Source organism: Rhinolophus sinicus, linkage group LG13 (genome assembly GCF_036562045.2).
Source record: "Rhinolophus sinicus isolate RSC01 linkage group LG13, ASM3656204v1, whole genome shotgun sequence".
NCBI lineage: Eukaryota > Metazoa > Chordata > Mammalia > Chiroptera > Rhinolophidae > Rhinolophus > Rhinolophus sinicus.
The window spans coordinates 56477919-56495057 of NC_133762.1; the positions used below are offsets into that span (position 1 = coordinate 56477919).

At 43.5% G+C, this 17139-nt stretch overlaps 1 protein-coding gene across 2 annotated transcripts in view; it reads left to right on the forward strand.

The window, feature by feature from the left end:
• The window catches only part of SLC24A3 (solute carrier family 24 member 3), a 503295-nt gene that overhangs the window by 438167 nt on the left and 47989 nt on the right, over window positions 1–17139 (forward strand). For both annotated transcript variants that reach the window (XM_019710723.2, XM_074317336.1), the window contains exons 7-8: window positions 3393–3467; window positions 14380–14405. In XM_019710723.2, coding sequence (XP_019566282.2) covers window positions 3393–3467; window positions 14380–14405 — 101 coding nt within the window. The remainder of the gene's footprint in view (window positions 1–3392; window positions 3468–14379; window positions 14406–17139) is intronic.

Consider the following 17139-nt stretch of genomic DNA (forward strand, 5'->3'; position numbering starts at 1 on the left):
TATATTAAGGAGTCAACCAGTTCTAGAAGGCGTATTATGAAAGACAGCCATCTTCCAGTCCCACCAGCACCAGTTTCCCACTCTTCTGACACAACTACTTTACACTAGTTTGGTTGTTCCTGCTCTTTGCTCAGTATCTCTAAATAACATGCTTAGATGGCAGTTACTTGATTTTTTAGTGTCAAGCATTCTCCAGTGACCTCACAGTGTGGAAGAGGAGGGCTTAGGTCGCTTTCAGCTCCCCCATTCGAACTGCCTATTTCTCCATTCTACCCGAATAGTTATATCATAAATTTAGACAGTAGTTTATGTTTAGTTTATTATGACCCTGTGACCCCTGTTCATAGCTGAGCCATTAATACATAACAATTCATTCATCTTCCTTTCCTGCACAACTCTGTGTTTTCCCTGTGGTTTATAATTATCTTTTTTGTTGTTTGTTTGGTTAGTTTTCCATGTTCTGTTCCCAGAGCTCTCTAGTCTCCTTTCTGTGGGTTTAAAATTATCAGATATTCCATAAATTTTGTCCTTTTGGCATCATTTCTTCTGAGTCTTCTGACCTGCTATAACCTGGTTAGGTTGTTCTCTAAGCCTGCTCCAAAAGTTTCAAATATTTGGAATCTCCCTTTATTCTCTTTTTAGAATTCTCCTTTACCACCATTCTGGACATTTTCTTCACTTATTAGTATAGATTCTTATTGTGTGGTGTAATGGTTTATTGTAGTATAATTTGATGCCACAAGTGGTTTACTCCCTTATCTTGGTAGAGCCCATCCTCCAGTAGTTTTCTGAGAAGAGGTACATAGGAAGTAAATTTTTTGAGAAAATTAAACTTCTAATAATTTTTTCCTCTCACTTTTAGTGAATAATTTGGTTGGACATATAATTCCAGGTTGACATCATTTTCCTAGAGAGGAAAATGATTGTGAAGGTCATCTAGCTTCCAGTGCTTATGTTGAGAAATAAAATGTCATCCTGGTTTTCATCCTTTGTATATAGTCCTATTTCTCTCTCTCTCTCTCTCTCTCTCTCTCTCTCTGGTAGTTTCTAGGACCATTGCTTTGTCCCCGTCTTCTGAAAATTCATGATGATATGCCTTGGTGTACATCTTTTGTATTCATTAAGCTGGACACTAAGAGGGGCCTTTCACTCTGAAAATGCGTGTCCCTAACATCTGGAAGTTTTTCGTGAATTATTTATTTGATTCTTTCCACTCCCCTGTTTTCTGGAGCTTCTTCAAATGGCAGCCGGGTCTCCTGTTTGCTGTTAAGATGCAGACTATGCAGTCGTTAGCCTGCTTGCAGTGAGGGAACAGCTTGGGGATTGAATTCTTGAATAGTCTTTCAGCTCCTGTTTTCAGGCCACCTTCATCCCCACTTCTAGAGCTTGGCCCCCTGCCAGCTGAATAACCATTTGTTCTGCTTTCCAGCTTCCAAAATCGTGTTGCTCTGATCTGCTTTTCTATTCTCTTTTTCTTGTGGGTCTATGTCTTGTTTTTGTTTGTGTGTTTGTTTGTTTTTAAGTACTTTTATTATCTTATTTTGGTACAACAAAAAAAGAGCAAAGGTAGTGGTAGATAGTCGGTCTGCCATCTTTAACTCAAAGCCCAACTGACTTTTTAAAGAAATTCAGAATTGATATTTGCTGCATGTTTTAAGTCCATGTACCTAATTATAATAAATTGAGTAAATATTCACAACCTTTTATGACCTGCTGGAAAATGAACAATCTAGTCCAGTTTAATCTATTCTGTAGCTGGTGAGTGATGACCATAGGTTCTAAGTATTGACGATAAAAGGCGAGAATGGTAAAAGGGTAAAAAACACTTTAATTTGTTCTAAAGTGATTTTTGTAGCACCAGTCTTCTTTTTGACAAACCCATCATCTGTAATTTAGATCTGCAAATATGAAACCTAATGAGGCAAAATTAGAAACAGAAAATACCTAAGTGTCCATATAACAAGTGGAAGAATGTGTTAATGGAAAGAGACTGGACTCATTATTCATTTATGGTTCTATTTAAGTCATATCTTTCATGTTATTTGAATCCAGAAAGCCATCTCTGGTTTGCCTTTGCCTGATCTTTGCTTTATAGACACAGCAGTCACTCTCCTTTATAGACAAGGAGAGAAAAGTCACCGAAGGTTGCCTTGTCCCTGGAATCCCTTTTTCCCATAGTCTTTGGTGCAGTATGTGCCTATCATTGGCCCACCTGAATGTTGGCGTTTGCTTTGCCCTTTTTCACTTACCAGACCAAGGACAAAGCAGCCAGACATGTCCTGTGGCCATGGTGTAGTTGACACTTTTTTAGGGAGGCAGGAGGGAGTTATGAGTGACAGCCCAGGAAGCACCTCTGCCATGGCATTGTGGACTTTTCCTGCTTCTTTGTGAGGGTCTGTCAACATGCATCTACTGTTGAAAGCAGAGAAAAAATACTAGGTGTCCCTCAAAAAGAGACTTTGAAGAATTTAGCAAGGAGGAATGACTCTTCCTCCAGAATAAATATCTTAACCCTGGCATCCAGGGCTCCCTCCCCTCCCCCATCCTCTCCTCTGCACAATGCCCTGCCATGGCTCCTTTGCCCTCCTTTGTCACACCCAGGGACCTCCTTCTGCAGAAAGTCTGGACCCAGCCGCCAAGGCTGCCGTAACCTCCAGCAACATGCCTATAAGCATAGGCTCAGCAAAGCCATCATATCTCTAAAGGGACACCTCCCAACTGCCTAAGAACAATATTTTCTCCAGAGCAATATGCAAACTGATCTTTAAAAATTCTGATCAAACCAGGGTCAAATGCAAACTAGGCCAGGCATATAATAAAGATGAGCGAAAAGGGCTAGATGATGACTGCCAATCGGGCTTGCCAATGCCCCTTCTGAAGGGTGCTCATTCCACACAGGAGCATGGGCTGTGGCAGACGTTAGAGTGTTGGCAAGGACACAGGGTAAGATTGCTCATCCCATCCCCTCATGGGATATTAGGACTGCTAAGGCTGCCCAGTTCCCAGAGACACGCCTCCTCTGACAGGTCCCCCTCAGTCTTCCTGAACTTTCAACTTGGGACACATTCACCCAACTTTCCCTCTCTCCTGACCTGAGTCATGTTGGGTGGCACTCCTAGCTCCCCGACTCCTTCCCCATTTACTCTCATGGGCTTCTCCCTTTAATAAAATTATTGCAGGTTTAACCCCATCTTGGCATCTGATTTTCAGAAGGTCCAGACTAATATGCCTAAATAAATTCATACCGACTGGCAGATTGACTGGTCCAGGACAGGAGACAAATAGTAGGTTGTGTGTTGGGTTTATCATTGGCCAGAGCCACCAGTAGACATGCTTTCTCCTTTGCACAGTCAGATGTCCTGTTTCTTACTGTTTTTCCCCTTTTCCTTCAGGTTGTGGCTCTTTCCTCCTGGTGCCTGCTGAGGGATTCGATTTACTATACGCTGTCTGTGGTTGCACTCATTGTGGTAAGTGCGTGATGGACATCTCGTCTGAATTTCCTTCCATTGAACTCCCAGTCACCCTTCCCACCACTCAGGGTTAGGCATTTGAGTCTTCTCTGCATGAGCAGGTTCAAAGTCTCTGGCGATGAATGAGCAAATTGATGTGTATGCATGGAGGTGGCCTTTCTTCCAGATACTTGAATCACCCAGTACCCCAGCCTGGTGCTCAGAGCAAGAGTGTAGACTCTGGTTATCAGGTTCCATGAGAGTCCCTGCTGTTTTTCTGTGAGCTTCCTGACCATTTGTTCTCACTTTCCTCGTGGCCCCTCTGTAATTCCCTTCAGCATCCGTGTCCTTGGGTCTGGACCTTACTTCTTCCCCCTCTCACTCTATGTGCTCTCCCAGGACAGCCCCGCTCTTCCCACGTGCCCATTGCTATTGCCACCTTTGTGCGGACACCCCCACACTACTCTTAGCAGTGGCATCTCTCTGAGGTCCAGTCATGGACAGGCAACTCTCTATTAGACATTTTCATGTCCCAGACTCAACATGTCTCTAAACTTCGGATCATTTCCCAAGGCTGGTCCTTTTTTATATATTTCTGCCCTCATTCCTATCCTCCCACCAACCCTGGGAATGATGTTAAACTGACCTTTTCCTCAACTGCCTCTATACCCATTTGGCTTAATTATCCTGTGGATCTTCATCTCGCAGAAATCTCCCCAGTGCCCCTACATGGCCCATTTTAGTTGAGGCTTTTTACATCTCCAGTCTAAACTAACATAGCCCATCATAGGGCCATGCTGCAATGAGGAGCATCACTGCCACACAGTTCTAATTCTGGTCCCCCCTTACCAGCTCTGGTGACCTTGGAAAAATCAATCTCTCCGCGTCTTAGTTTTCTTACCTGCAGAATAGGACTAGATCCTATTCCTGAAGGGTTTGCTCATCTGATTACAAAACACTTAATCTGTAGGTTAATTGTAAATCTCTACAAATAAGCGACAGTGATGTTTAATATAAGACTTTCAAGGGTGGCCTGATGGCTCTGTTGGTTAGAGCGTGAGCTCTGAACAACAGGGTTACCGGTTTGATTCCCACATGGGCCAGTGAGCTGCGCCCTCCGCAACTAGACTGAAGACAACGAGCTGCCATTGGGCTGCTGGAGGGGAGGTTGGATGGTTCAGTTGGTTAAAGCGCAAGCTGTCAACAGGGTCGCTGGTTCGATTCCCACATGGGATGGTGGGTTGCTCCCCTGCAACTAAGATTGAAAATGGTGACTGGACTTGGAGCTGAGCTGTGTCCTCCACAACTAAATTGAAAGACAATGACTTGGAGCTGATGGGCCCTGGAGAAACACACTGTTCTCCAATATTCCCCAATAAAATAAAATAAAAAACTTTCCACAAGAAACCAGATAGGTACTTCAGTCAATAGCAGTTCCTAACAGTGAAGATCTTGGGTTACAACCACAGTCCCCTCATTCTCAGGCCATTGAAAATTGGAGGATGAGGAAGAAGAGGCAAGATCGACCCCCAGACCAACTAAAACCCACACGTCACTGCATCGCCACATCCAGCATCTATATCCCGCTGCCATCACCATCATGCCCAAGAGAAAGGGGATGCTAAAGGAGGTAAAGCCAAGGTGAAGCAAACCACAGAGAAGATCCGCAAGTTATCTGCTAAACCTGCTCCTCCAAAGCCAGAGCCCAGGCCTAAAAAGGCTTTTGCAAAGAAGGAAGAGAAGGCACCCACAGGGGAAAGGAGGACAGCTGATGCTGGCAAGGATGGGAATAACCCTGCAGAAAATGGAGATGCCAAAACAGACCAGACACAGAAAGCTAAGGTATTGGAGATGCCAAGTGAAGTTTGTGCATTTTTTGTGTGTTTTTTTTTAATTGAAGTTTATTGGGGTGACAATTGTTAGTAAATTTACATAGACTTCAGGTGTACAATTCTGTATTACATCATCTATAAATCCCATTGTGTGTTCACCACCCAGAGGCAGTTCTCCTTCCATCACCATATATTTGATCCCCTTTACCATCATCTACCACCTCCCTTCCCCTTTACCTTCTGGTAACCACCAAACTATTTTTGATAACTGTACTTCTGGTGACTGTACAGTTTTATATACTATTTTATCTAGTTTTATAAAAATGCAGAATTTTGTTTTATTTTTTTTTAAGCTATGTTGTTAGCACACAGAACACTTCATTGTTGTTTTTTGGGGAAGGACATCTATTACTACTAATAGGACATATAGTACCAAAGCTAGATTGACATGGGGAAAAAACACCTTACCCTTCTAGTTTTGAGAGACTTCCTCTTGGTTCCTGAGAGGAGGGACTCCTTGATGTTGACACACATTTGCCACATTAGCACAACCACCTTGTGGTGCGGAAGAATTCAAATTCATTTTTATATCCTTTTCTCCCTCTCCTCTCCACCTTAAGCATAGATTTGACTCCCTTAAACCCAGAGACCTATTGGAACCTGACCTCCCAAAGTTGGTTACCAGTATAGCAGTTAATCTGGACTTTTTAATGTCATCATTGAGATGGCATCTCACAGAAGAGCAGCAGTTCCACTTTTAGATTGTGGACCTACAGATAGATAATTCTGCCTTTTTCATTTCATTTCCCGAAAATCAGTGTCGGCTTGTGAAAAGTTATTAAACAACATAGTTAATGTGAAATGTCAACCCTCACTCTAAACTTTATCTGTTCAGAGCATCAAATGAAGACTTCACTGAGTTTTATAGTGGCTTTCTGATTTTGGTAGTCCATTGAAGAAGGGAGTGTGAAAGTTAACAACTGTCTGCCCATGTCCTGCCTGAAATACCATGCAAAGCATCTTTACTAAAGCTGGATACAGTTTGGCTTGAAAAGAACAAAAAGAAAGAAAGAAAATTGGGAGAGTGAGACCGTGCCCAGGAGCAGAGGGTTCAGAGACTCCATGTTGGACCTGAAGATGCAACTTTTTCTACTACCTTTGCTGGTTAGTAGACTTAAGGACACACTTGACTCTGTTCTTGTTCTCAGTTATTGTCTGTGGAAAAGGTATGGTCACCCCAAATCTAGAGGATTCTTCTGTCCGCCGAGCCCAGACCTCTCGAACGTTCTCTGCAGCAAGCTTTGGCTCACAGTGCACGAAACACACTGATCACATACACTTTGCTCTTGCCCTTTTAGGGTATTTTGGGATGGTTTTTGAAAGTTATTTTTCAAAGAGACATGGTTAGGGGATGGTGTAAATGAACACAACTCTCTACTTTTGCTGAATTCCAGGAAGAGATAACCACTCCCAGAAAGACAAGGTAATGAGACAGAACATCCCAGGACAAGATGACCCCGGAGCACGGACATGGCAATGTCCATGCCCAACAGCAGATTTGCTGGCATCAGCTGCTTTCTCTGTTTTCAGCATAAACACCTCCTGGTCTATGTGTGAAAGAAGCTGTCTTCTGTCAAATTCATCTGGATATGTCCAAGATGAAACAAATGTACTTGTTGCTAATGATGTGTGAAGAAGTAAAGTGGTTTTGCTGCTTCGGGCTGCAGGTGTCGCTCGCTCACCCGCAAAGCAATGGTCCGCGCCCATGTGCCCAGGTGCATCGCAGAGCTGAGGTGGGCAGAAGAGCAGGCAGCCAGCAGCTCTGCATTTCCTCACATGGGAACAAAGTACAGAAGCAAGTGATTCTTTGCCGTCACCTGAAGATGGACTGTGTGTTTAGAGAGCAGATGTCAAGGCTAGAGTTTTGCGATTTTGAGAAAAGTTACATTTCTCCACTGTTAGGGATTAATGGAAAAGATAAAGTTGAGGTCCTCAGGGCTTGGGCTTGGTTCTTTTAACTTTAACTGTTGTTCCTCCAACTTCAGTGTGCACTGGAAATGCCCAGGGTGCTTACTTAAAACACACAATCCATAGATTTTAACTCATTAGGTTCGGGGGTAGAACCCAGGAAATTGCACTTTACCCTGGACCTTCCCCCACCCCCTAGGAGATTCTCATGCCAGCAGACTCTGAGAAACTCAACATCAAAATACTACTGGACACCATTTCCTCTGGTTACCCCGTCTGTTGCATGGCAGTAATCATTACTAAAGTAAATTTTAAGACTCTTAAAAGCAAGGGATGGTGGTAGCTTGGTTGTCCGAATTTCTGACTGCTGTTCATGCTCAGGGTCATTTTCACATGAAACTTAAAACAAGCATGAGAAGTAAAACAATCTTATACCCAGAAGACTTAGCACTTAGCAGCACTTAGCAATGGAGTTTTCTCGGTGTCCCCAAATCTATTCCATGCCCCAGCGCTAGGCTGTTGCTCACACATGCTGTAACTTTTTGTCAAGGTTTCATCTTCTCTTCCTGTATTTCCCCTAATGTCATGGTAACAAAATCACAAAGGAAGCTTTTATAATACCAGGCCTCTTTATAGGACCCTGCAATGGGCACTTAAAAATCCTGTATTGAAAAGTTTTCCTCCTATCCACAAATAACTACCAACCATCTGAACCATTTATTTTAACTATTAAGGTTTTGGGTGTTTTTTTAATCTTCTCCCCGCTTTTTATGGTTCTGAAAGGGTCAGAAGACAGAACTGCCGGTCCCCTAAGGTGATACAATACAGAGCTCATTTACCCTGAGGAGAAGGCCAGGCTACGTATGACCAGACACCACTTCTATATACATCCTGGGGGAGTGGCCCTTTGGACACAGCAGAGGAGCCCTGAGGATAATCCATGGGGCCTGGTGGTCCAAAGAGCAGGGAACACAGCTTCTCAGGGATGGTCATGGCTGCTATGCCAGGAAAGTGCTAATAGAGTCGTTATTACCTGGATTCTGAAACAGCTGAAATGGAAATTGATGCGGATGGACCGAGCCAAAAAGGAAGACCATAGGAGTGAGACAAGCATGCACATCCTGAAACCAACAGAGCTTAACAGTTAACTTAGAGATGAGGGACTCAGTTCAATTAGATGTTTGGGTTTCATCCAGCCTTTGCTCTGTGCTATTTTCTAGTGTGTTTGTCGTTGGTTTTAGGGAGAAAAACAGAAGAAGAACACATTATTGTCTAAAGCAGTTATAATTTCACAAACATACAGTGTGTGTGTCTCAGCACCTATCCCTTGCCCCATCATGAATCCCCTTTAGCCCTGGTGACGTTTTCTGCAGTGAAGGCTCAAGCCCTAGAGCAGCTGGACATGGCTGGGGGCTTGCCCCATGTCTTTGGTCTCTCTCTTGAAGAGAAGTGTCACCTTTTCAGACCTGGGAGCATTCTGGGTACTTTGGAGCATGTGTTTGTGTGCATCTACCTCATAAATAGTCTCCAAATCCTTACAGACCCTCCTGCTGCTTCTCTCCAACACCCATGACCTACCCCCAAAGGCTTCCACCACAAACAGCTCCGGCTGCCCAGTTCTACCCTTGCCCCAAATTCCAGTAGGCCCCATAGTCTCTTTTATTGACCTATCACTGTGATTTACATAATGATGTCATTTACATAAATGCAAGTGATCCACTGCATGCATCATCAGTGTAACAGCTGCCCTAAAAGGAATGCTTTGTTTTTATGCTTCATCTCTGCTTTGAGATTGGGATGTGAGCCTTAAGAGAAGGGAAACCTCCAGGGAAGTGGACAGGCCTCACACAGGTTCAGGATAACTTAGACTGGCTCACAAATCCAGATTCGGGAGTGCTGCCTACCTGGAGAAAGGCTAGGTGAGCCACTGGCACCTGTTGGGGGCCCTCAGGGCACCTGGAGCACTGGCACAGCAGAAAGGCTTATTCACCATGACGCTGCCCTCTCTGTCTCTGAAGGGCTCACTGCAATCTCCCCTCTGGAGGTGATTTCATGGGAACAAAGAGAGATGAGTCAGCTGACCCAGCCACCAGAAATGTCCTAGGCAGCACTGTCCAATACAGTAGCCACTTGGCACATATGGCTCTTGAGCTGTCAAAATTCAGCTAGTGAGACCACAGGACTAAAATTTTAATTAATTTAAATTTACGTAGCCACATGTGGCTAGTGCCTATCATATTGGATAGCACAGTTGTAGAGAGCAAATCCTTCCATACAAAATAGACCTACATTCTCATAGCATCCGTAAGTTTTAAAAAGTGTAGTCTCAATACTTAACATAGGACTGAATGTTGGGTCTGTCAATTAAGATTTTCCAGTTCAATACTCATAAGTTCAATACTCATAACTACATAAGCTAGCTATTATAAAAGCCCTTTACAGATGGTAAAACCAAGGCTCCAGAAATTCAGGGATTTGCCGTAGGTCAGGGAGCTGCAATACTCAGGTTTACCAGAGCAGGTGTCTAAGATGGTACATCTATACCACCTCAGCAAAGAATTCAGATTTCCCCTCTAATAAAATCTGCTTCTTTCAGTCTTTTACCTCACCCACCATGAATCTGCCATTAGAAAGTTGTGTCTGCTGTACTTAACTAATGTTTTTAGACTCAAGGATATGGCTTCTGCCACCCCTCTCCTGGAATTCTTTCATTAAGACAACTAATATTAAGTGACCCAGAAGTCTCCATATCTTGCCCTCTCTGTGACAGAAGAGACAGCTTAGAGTCGGGTCCTTCACCCCTGTCCAGCTCACCGCCTTTCTACCCTCCTGAAGCCCGCCCCCCACCGCCGTCAAGCGGCCTGCCAGAGATCCTAATATTACAGTTCCTGTTTAACCTTCAAGTGTAAACCATATCAGTGCATAACAGCAGCTTTCCAGATGTATTCCAGCTGGTTCCTCCTCAGATGGAATTGCCATGGCTAAACCATCTGCACCCTGATCCCCGAAGCTGAGGAAGTCAGGATTCCATTTGGGCACATCTCCTGGGAGTCTCTATGCTGTCGAGGGGAAAATCTGCGGGGGATGGGTTCCGTTTCCAGCAAGGGAGGGAAGATTTTCAAGGTTTCAGTCTCTTGAAAGAGAATGATGGTGTTGATTTTCTCCGATTATTTTCACTGCTTAAAATTCTAATGGTGCCAGTGATTATAGTACAAGCTACAAAATCTTAGCTTCAGCAGTACGGCCACCCTGCTCCATGGTTACAGTTTACAGTAAGCAAACTCAGGGACTAACATGCGATTCAGAGATAGCCACCTGCCTTCCTGCACAGAGCCCAGCTCACCTCCACTCTCCTGCCCACACACCTGGCCAATTCCTGGTTCGTCTTTCCCCTGCTATTCCATCTTGAATTTGCCACTCAGTTCCATGGTACATTCTGACATCCATGGATCCACCTGCCTGATGTCAGCCCATCTCTATTGGAAGAATTCTAGAGCAGACACCAGAACTGAAAAGCTGGTTTCCATGGTACCCAACCGTTTTTTCTAAAGCCTTGGAGGGTAAGAGTTTTTTTTCAAATTCACTCCTGTGTCTTCCCATTTAGTACATCTATGGAGCATGTACACAGCTCTTGGTGAAGCCAAATGTAACTTTGGCTGAACCACAGGTGGGTCAGAGAGTAGCAAATCTGAGGCCCAGCTATCGGTCAGCACCATCCACATGTGGTCACTGGGGGCGGACTCAGTGCCAGGCCCCATACAGAACCAGCAGAGCAACAGAGCTGCTTTCCCAAGGCCTGTTTTCAAAAACCCGAGTGGAAAAGGGTGGGTCAGTTCCAAAGGCCACACAGCAGGTCCCTCGACTGCAACACATGGTGAGGATTGAGTGTTGGCATAAGATAAGGGATCCACCTGTCCCTAACTCAGAACACCAGGCAGGAGCTGCCTCCAGAACGTCACTTTGCCCTCTGACAACAGTGGGTTAGCTGGAGGCTCCTTCAGGAGGCTGTCTGTCTTGAGGTGCTTGCTCTCCTTTCAGAAGATTAAATGGAGCTGCTAAATGGACTTGGACTGGTTTCATTTCAATCTTGCTGCCATGGCAGAGCACACAGGCCAGAGCATTAGAGCGTGAGCGCCACCTAGTGGTAGCCCTGGGGAACTGGGGCTCGGTTTCTTGTTTCAGATGGCCTAAAAATGATTTCAGGTTGTTTCCTACTCTACTAATACTGCTTGCTATAAGGGATGGGGGAAGTTGTTTTGTCTTCTTTTACTCACAGACAGAGCATGAAAATACAGAGAGATATGTAACAGATTTTTAAAAAATTAAGTAAAATCTGTAAGGAATAACAAATCCATCCCCTTGAACCATCAGCAACATCAAGTGAAAGAGTCTTCTGCCCTTGTCATTTTAAGGGTTTTCAGACAGGGTGATTCCAGCACTCCCTAAGGATGATCCAGTGATGAATTCCCCAAAGGAACATTCTGTGAACAGTGCTAATTTCCTCATATGCAATCTTCTGAAAGGGTGACAATCAGCTGGTCTGCCTCCTCCACGTTACACCAACAGACACTTGGAGGCAGCTCATAACTCACCCTCCACTTCCTTTCTCACCATTAACAAGCCAATTTCCATTTAGATTTTCTTAAAGTCCCGGTTTCTAGTCCATTTTATGGGACCCTTTTACGGCTCTTTTTTGAGTCCTCTCATTTTTCACCCAATCGTCTTGAAGTAGTGGGATAAAACCCAGACTATGTTTGCTCGTTAGCCACAGGATAGCCAAAGCCTCCCAGCTCCGAGTGGTCAAGGGGGAGGCATACTTTCGTCAGTTATTTGGAGGATTCCAGATCACCACCATTTGTTAGTACTCTAGCCAGATCGTCTGTATTTCTCTTTATCCTCCTCCCTGAACCATATTCCCACCCCCAACTCCGCGGCCACAGTTGTCACCTGGACTTCAGGCTCACGATGCCTCCATCCATTCTGATGTTTTTCATTGATATGATCTTTGAAATAATCAAAACTAAAGATGTATTGATCTGTACCGCCCACATGTCAGTCAGATCACACAGAATAGGGCTTTCTAAAAGCTGCTTTCATATTATAATCGCCTGCCTTCCCTGATAGACGAAAATTAAATTGGTGTGCTAATAAACTCTTTACCAGTATCTCATGCTCTCCTAAGTGGCTATGAATTGATCATTCCAGCCCACTGCCCAAGATTGATATTGAGTTAACTTCAATTAATAGAAAATGTTTTCCAACTTAATTCATTTGTTGTGTTCCATGATTTCTTCACAACAATTTTTTTATTAGTTTCGTGTGCACAAAACAAAGTAATACTTAGACGTTTATCATTTATCTCCCTCACATTATGTCAGCCCCCCTCCCCCATCCACTATCCCTCTGACGTCGCACAGAGCCATTACATTTCCACTGTCTATTCTTAATGCTGCATTCCGCTTCTTGTAAGTGTATACATATATATATAAACTTGTAGTTGACATTCATTATTGTTCAGCTTCAGCTTCAGGTGTACAGTGCAGTGATCACAATTTTTTAAAGCTAGTGTGAATGCCTTCCAGGGAGTAGATTCCATACCTTTCAGCTTGGGTTAAGCGATTGCTTGCTGTGGTTCCTTAATTCTCTTCCCATTCTAGATTGAGATTTTCATGAAAATGTCAACGTGTTGAATCCGATAACGACAACAGTCACAAAACTAATAAAGCCAACAACTTTGTCAATGTCTCATTAGGAAGATCGAGTTACAAATACTTGTGGCCCCTTTCTCCTCATCCTTGCCTTTGCACCTTCGGGTTCCTTGGAGGAAGGTCCTTTTATATGCCTGCATGTCTTTGTGGTTTCCTCTGCGTCTCTCACACCGGTGGTTATTACAGTCGCTGGGGACTGAAATTATGTCCATATCATTATCTGAGTTTGTTACCTCCTTGCAATAACGACACTTTACACCCAGATTGTCCTGCAAGTTTCTGCCTTAGAGTCTCCATTGGTCCATTCTCCCTGAAGGAAAAGCCGCTCAGACATGATCACACTCAAGCAGTCATATCCTTGAGTGTGGAAAGAAAGCTATGAACCAGCCCTGGGCTCCTGCTTGAATAAAATACAGGTGCACCTATTTAGTTTCAACAATGTGCTATCTCAGCAAATAGGTATATCATGGAAAGAACACTAAGAGCCAGACCTGAGTTCTAGAACCAACTCTGCAGCAAATTGAGCAACCCCAGGAAAATTTCTCATGTTCTCTGCAACTGTTTCAAAGGATGTGGTTTATACCAGTTTTCTCCCCCCAAAAAGAGAAATGATTTTAAATGATATACATAAATTCAGTCCTGTTGCATATTCCCTTTGGATCCTAACTGATCAGGAGAAATCTCTGTTTGGCACCTGTGTGTCTTCTACTGCTCTGACCCTTACTAATTTCCTTATTTAACAAAAGGGCAGACCTGTGGCCCAGGGCCTGGGTAGCCAGGATTTTCGATAACTGTTGTTACTGCATTTATTTTTCACCCTCTATATGTGGTGGCAGCTGGTGCTGATTCTCCACTTCTGATTGTGATGTAAAATTTCCTTTAAAAATAAATTCGTTTAAAGAAACAAAATATACGTCGACTAAAAGAAAAAATGTTGAGTACAGAGAAATCCAGGTGCTCGCATAAAAGCTTGAAGGTGCTGTACAGTGCACGGAGACGTGCAGACATCTTACAGGTGGCCATAGTGGCTAATGTGTGGAAGCACCCACCAAGCTCCTAAATCCCTTCCAGACCTCAAATTCTACAATAAGTTTTATTCTACATAGCCGGTGGGTTATATTTCCCTCTCAATCCACTGCTGAATAGAAATTGCAGGAAGGATGGGCTGACTCAATGCTTCTTCCCTCCATATTATGCCTACCCCAGTCTGCCAATCACAACTCCTTCCACTAACACTAGCCACAGACTAAACCAGCACAGAGAGAACCTTACCCACAGTGCTTCATGTTCTAGGTCAGCCCCAGCCCCAATTCTCATCAAGCTAGCAACAAGGGCAGACAACATGTAATCGTAAAGCATGTGTGTTTGTGCATGCATGTACGTGTGTGTGTCTAATCTATCCTTTTTATTTTGTTTTTACAGTTCATTTACGATGAACAAGTTTCCTGGTAAGTACCTCTCTTTCTCTTTCAATGTTCCTTGTTATTTTGCAGAGCAAATATATCGAAGACCGAAGTCAGAGTTTAAGAAAGAAAGGGAAATGTCATGGCAGCTTGGAACAACTGGCATTTCTTGGGAATACTGTCCACTTCAGTAGAGAAATTAAATTAGCTAGTACAAAGCAGAGACCTTTTCCCTTGGGCCAGGGTGGCGGGCTTCCATTTGGGATCCTAATATCTAGATATCTCCATCATCCAGGTTAGACGGCATGACTTAGATGTGCCTTTCTGCAGTCAGCAATTTGCCAGGCCGTGGTTAAGATTTGACTAATCTTTTCAAATTGTGCCCAAACATTGTGGACATATTCCAAACATCACGTATATCTCAGGAACCAGACATGGAGGTACTTCAGTGACCTTCAACCCATCAAAGTTCTGTCTGACATTCCAGAAAATCTTAGCGTTCCGAAAAATCAGTGATTTTTTGGATAGATAAAAAATTTTGCCTAAATTAAATATATTTTGCATTTGGGCCAACTGTCCAAATCTCTGTTGTTGTTGTTGTTGTTGTTTTTAAGGAGGGCACAGCTCACAGTGGCCAATGCAGCAATCAAACCGGCAACCTAGGTGTTATTAGCACCGCGCTCCAACCGAGCCAACAGGCCACCCCCAAGTCTCTGTTTTTGAAATGGGTTCTGAGCAAGTCAAATGTTTGAAATGGACATAGAAATTCAGTGTGTTATACATTCTTGTTACATTTTTTCAAATATTTGAACTGTAGAAGTAATGTGAAATAACATTGTAGGAATAGACAGGTGTGGCACTATGGGTAGACAACCTTCATGATATTATTTAAAGCTAAGAATGAGCTAGAGGGGCAGCCAGATAGTTAGAGCGTGAGCTCTTAACAACAACGTTGCCGGTTCAGTTCCCGCATAGGATGGTGGGCTGCGCCCCCTGCAACGAAAATTGAAAACGGCGACTGGACTTGGAGCTGAGCTGTGCCCTCCACAACTAGATTGAAGGACAATGACTTGGAGCTGATGGACCCTGGAGAAACACACTGTTCCCCAACATTCCCTAATTTAAAAAAAAAAAGAAAAAAGAATGAGCTAGAAAAATAAGTGCAGAGTCCACCCATCTTCATTCTCAGCAAAATCAGTGCTAACCCTTTTTTAGAGTGACATCTCTGTGTCGTAGGATATCTCTCTGGTTTTCAGAACTTGGGTGGGGACTTAACCACATTGACGGTAAATGTGATGCATTACGCCAGGGTATTAAGATACTTTTGCCAACTCTCTCTCTCCTCTGTGTTGGAGGGGTAAGGAGACAGCTAGGAGAATTTGCTTTCAGACACATAATCTGTGTCATCACCCATGAAAAATAAAAAAGGAGAACCTCTTTGAGTAACGTTCATCAACAAGCTAAAGAGTTCCAGATGCCCAGGAGCACCTCAAATCAGAGGTCAGAGGTCAGGGAGAACATCTTGGGATCCACCTGGACATGGTCTCCAATTAGAGTGGTGACATTTTCCCCTACATCCTTGGGCCTTAAGGACAGCACAAGAAAACTTGCAGAAGCACTTTAACTCACACTGATGGCACCGTTAACACGACCACTGCTCTGCCTTAGCAAACAGTAGGTGCTTATGTGTTGCTCACTATTGCTTCTCTTTGTTAACCACACTGCCATAAAGACAAACAAATTATGATTAAAGTTGATGTCAGAAATTTTTCTGCTGTTTTTGTGTGGGAACCCTTTAAAAAGGATATCCAGGGATGGTTCACTGTCTGTCAGGCTTAGGGACCTCTCTTTTCTACGTCTTCCTGGTTTTGCTCATAGAAACCATGGCAGGAGGAGATGAAAGCAGGGTTCATGATAAGCCCATTTCAGTCCTTGCCTTCATAACATTTTTAGGGTATTTCAGATGTTATAGAGCAAGAAAAGGAGAATCTATTCTTCTTCATTCCAAAGGCCAAACCTCCTATGATGTCAAGAGGCTAGAACCCCAATCCTTGGCAGAGGGGTCCAGATGCTGAGATCATCAGAGTCCTCGGCCTGAGTACCCAGGCTCCCACAGGAGTAAGGAGATGGGAGGGCCACAGATAAATTAAATTGCAAATTCCCCAGCATGTTTTGTTCAGCCTGGGGTGGGTTGGAATCATAACTCATGCACCGGCATAGCTGCAGGAAAGAACTAGAAGGAGGCTTTCATGGCACTCGAACATCATTCCCAGCTGCCAGCTTGTTGCGTAATTATTGTTATTATGTGGATGGGCTGACAGAACATTTTTCACATGAGTGAGCCTGAGAGATTAAAGTCTGCACCACTGGCCCATAACTGCTTTGGGATTTCCAGGGATTTCAGCTCCTTATTTGAATGAAAACTATATTGAACTTTAAGATATTTTTGCTGTCTACATCTCGTACCTTTTTACCCAGCCAACCACAAGTATTTATTTTGTTGAAAGGGTGTGTCTAGGCATTGATTTCTCTGATTTCTCTCTTTAAAGCCAGATTCTTCAATCTGTGCAATTAAAGCACAGTAATATTTCAGAAATACCTTAAACAGGGAAATCCATTTCTTGTTGTAGAACATTCCAGCATGTCTAGAGTTTTCAAGAACGGTGACCAATCTACCCCAAATCTTCAAAAAGAAACTAATTTCATGTGTGTTTATTTTAAAACTAGAGTACTCTTTATGAGAAAATGGGCCTGTCAAATACATATACACAAGGACAAA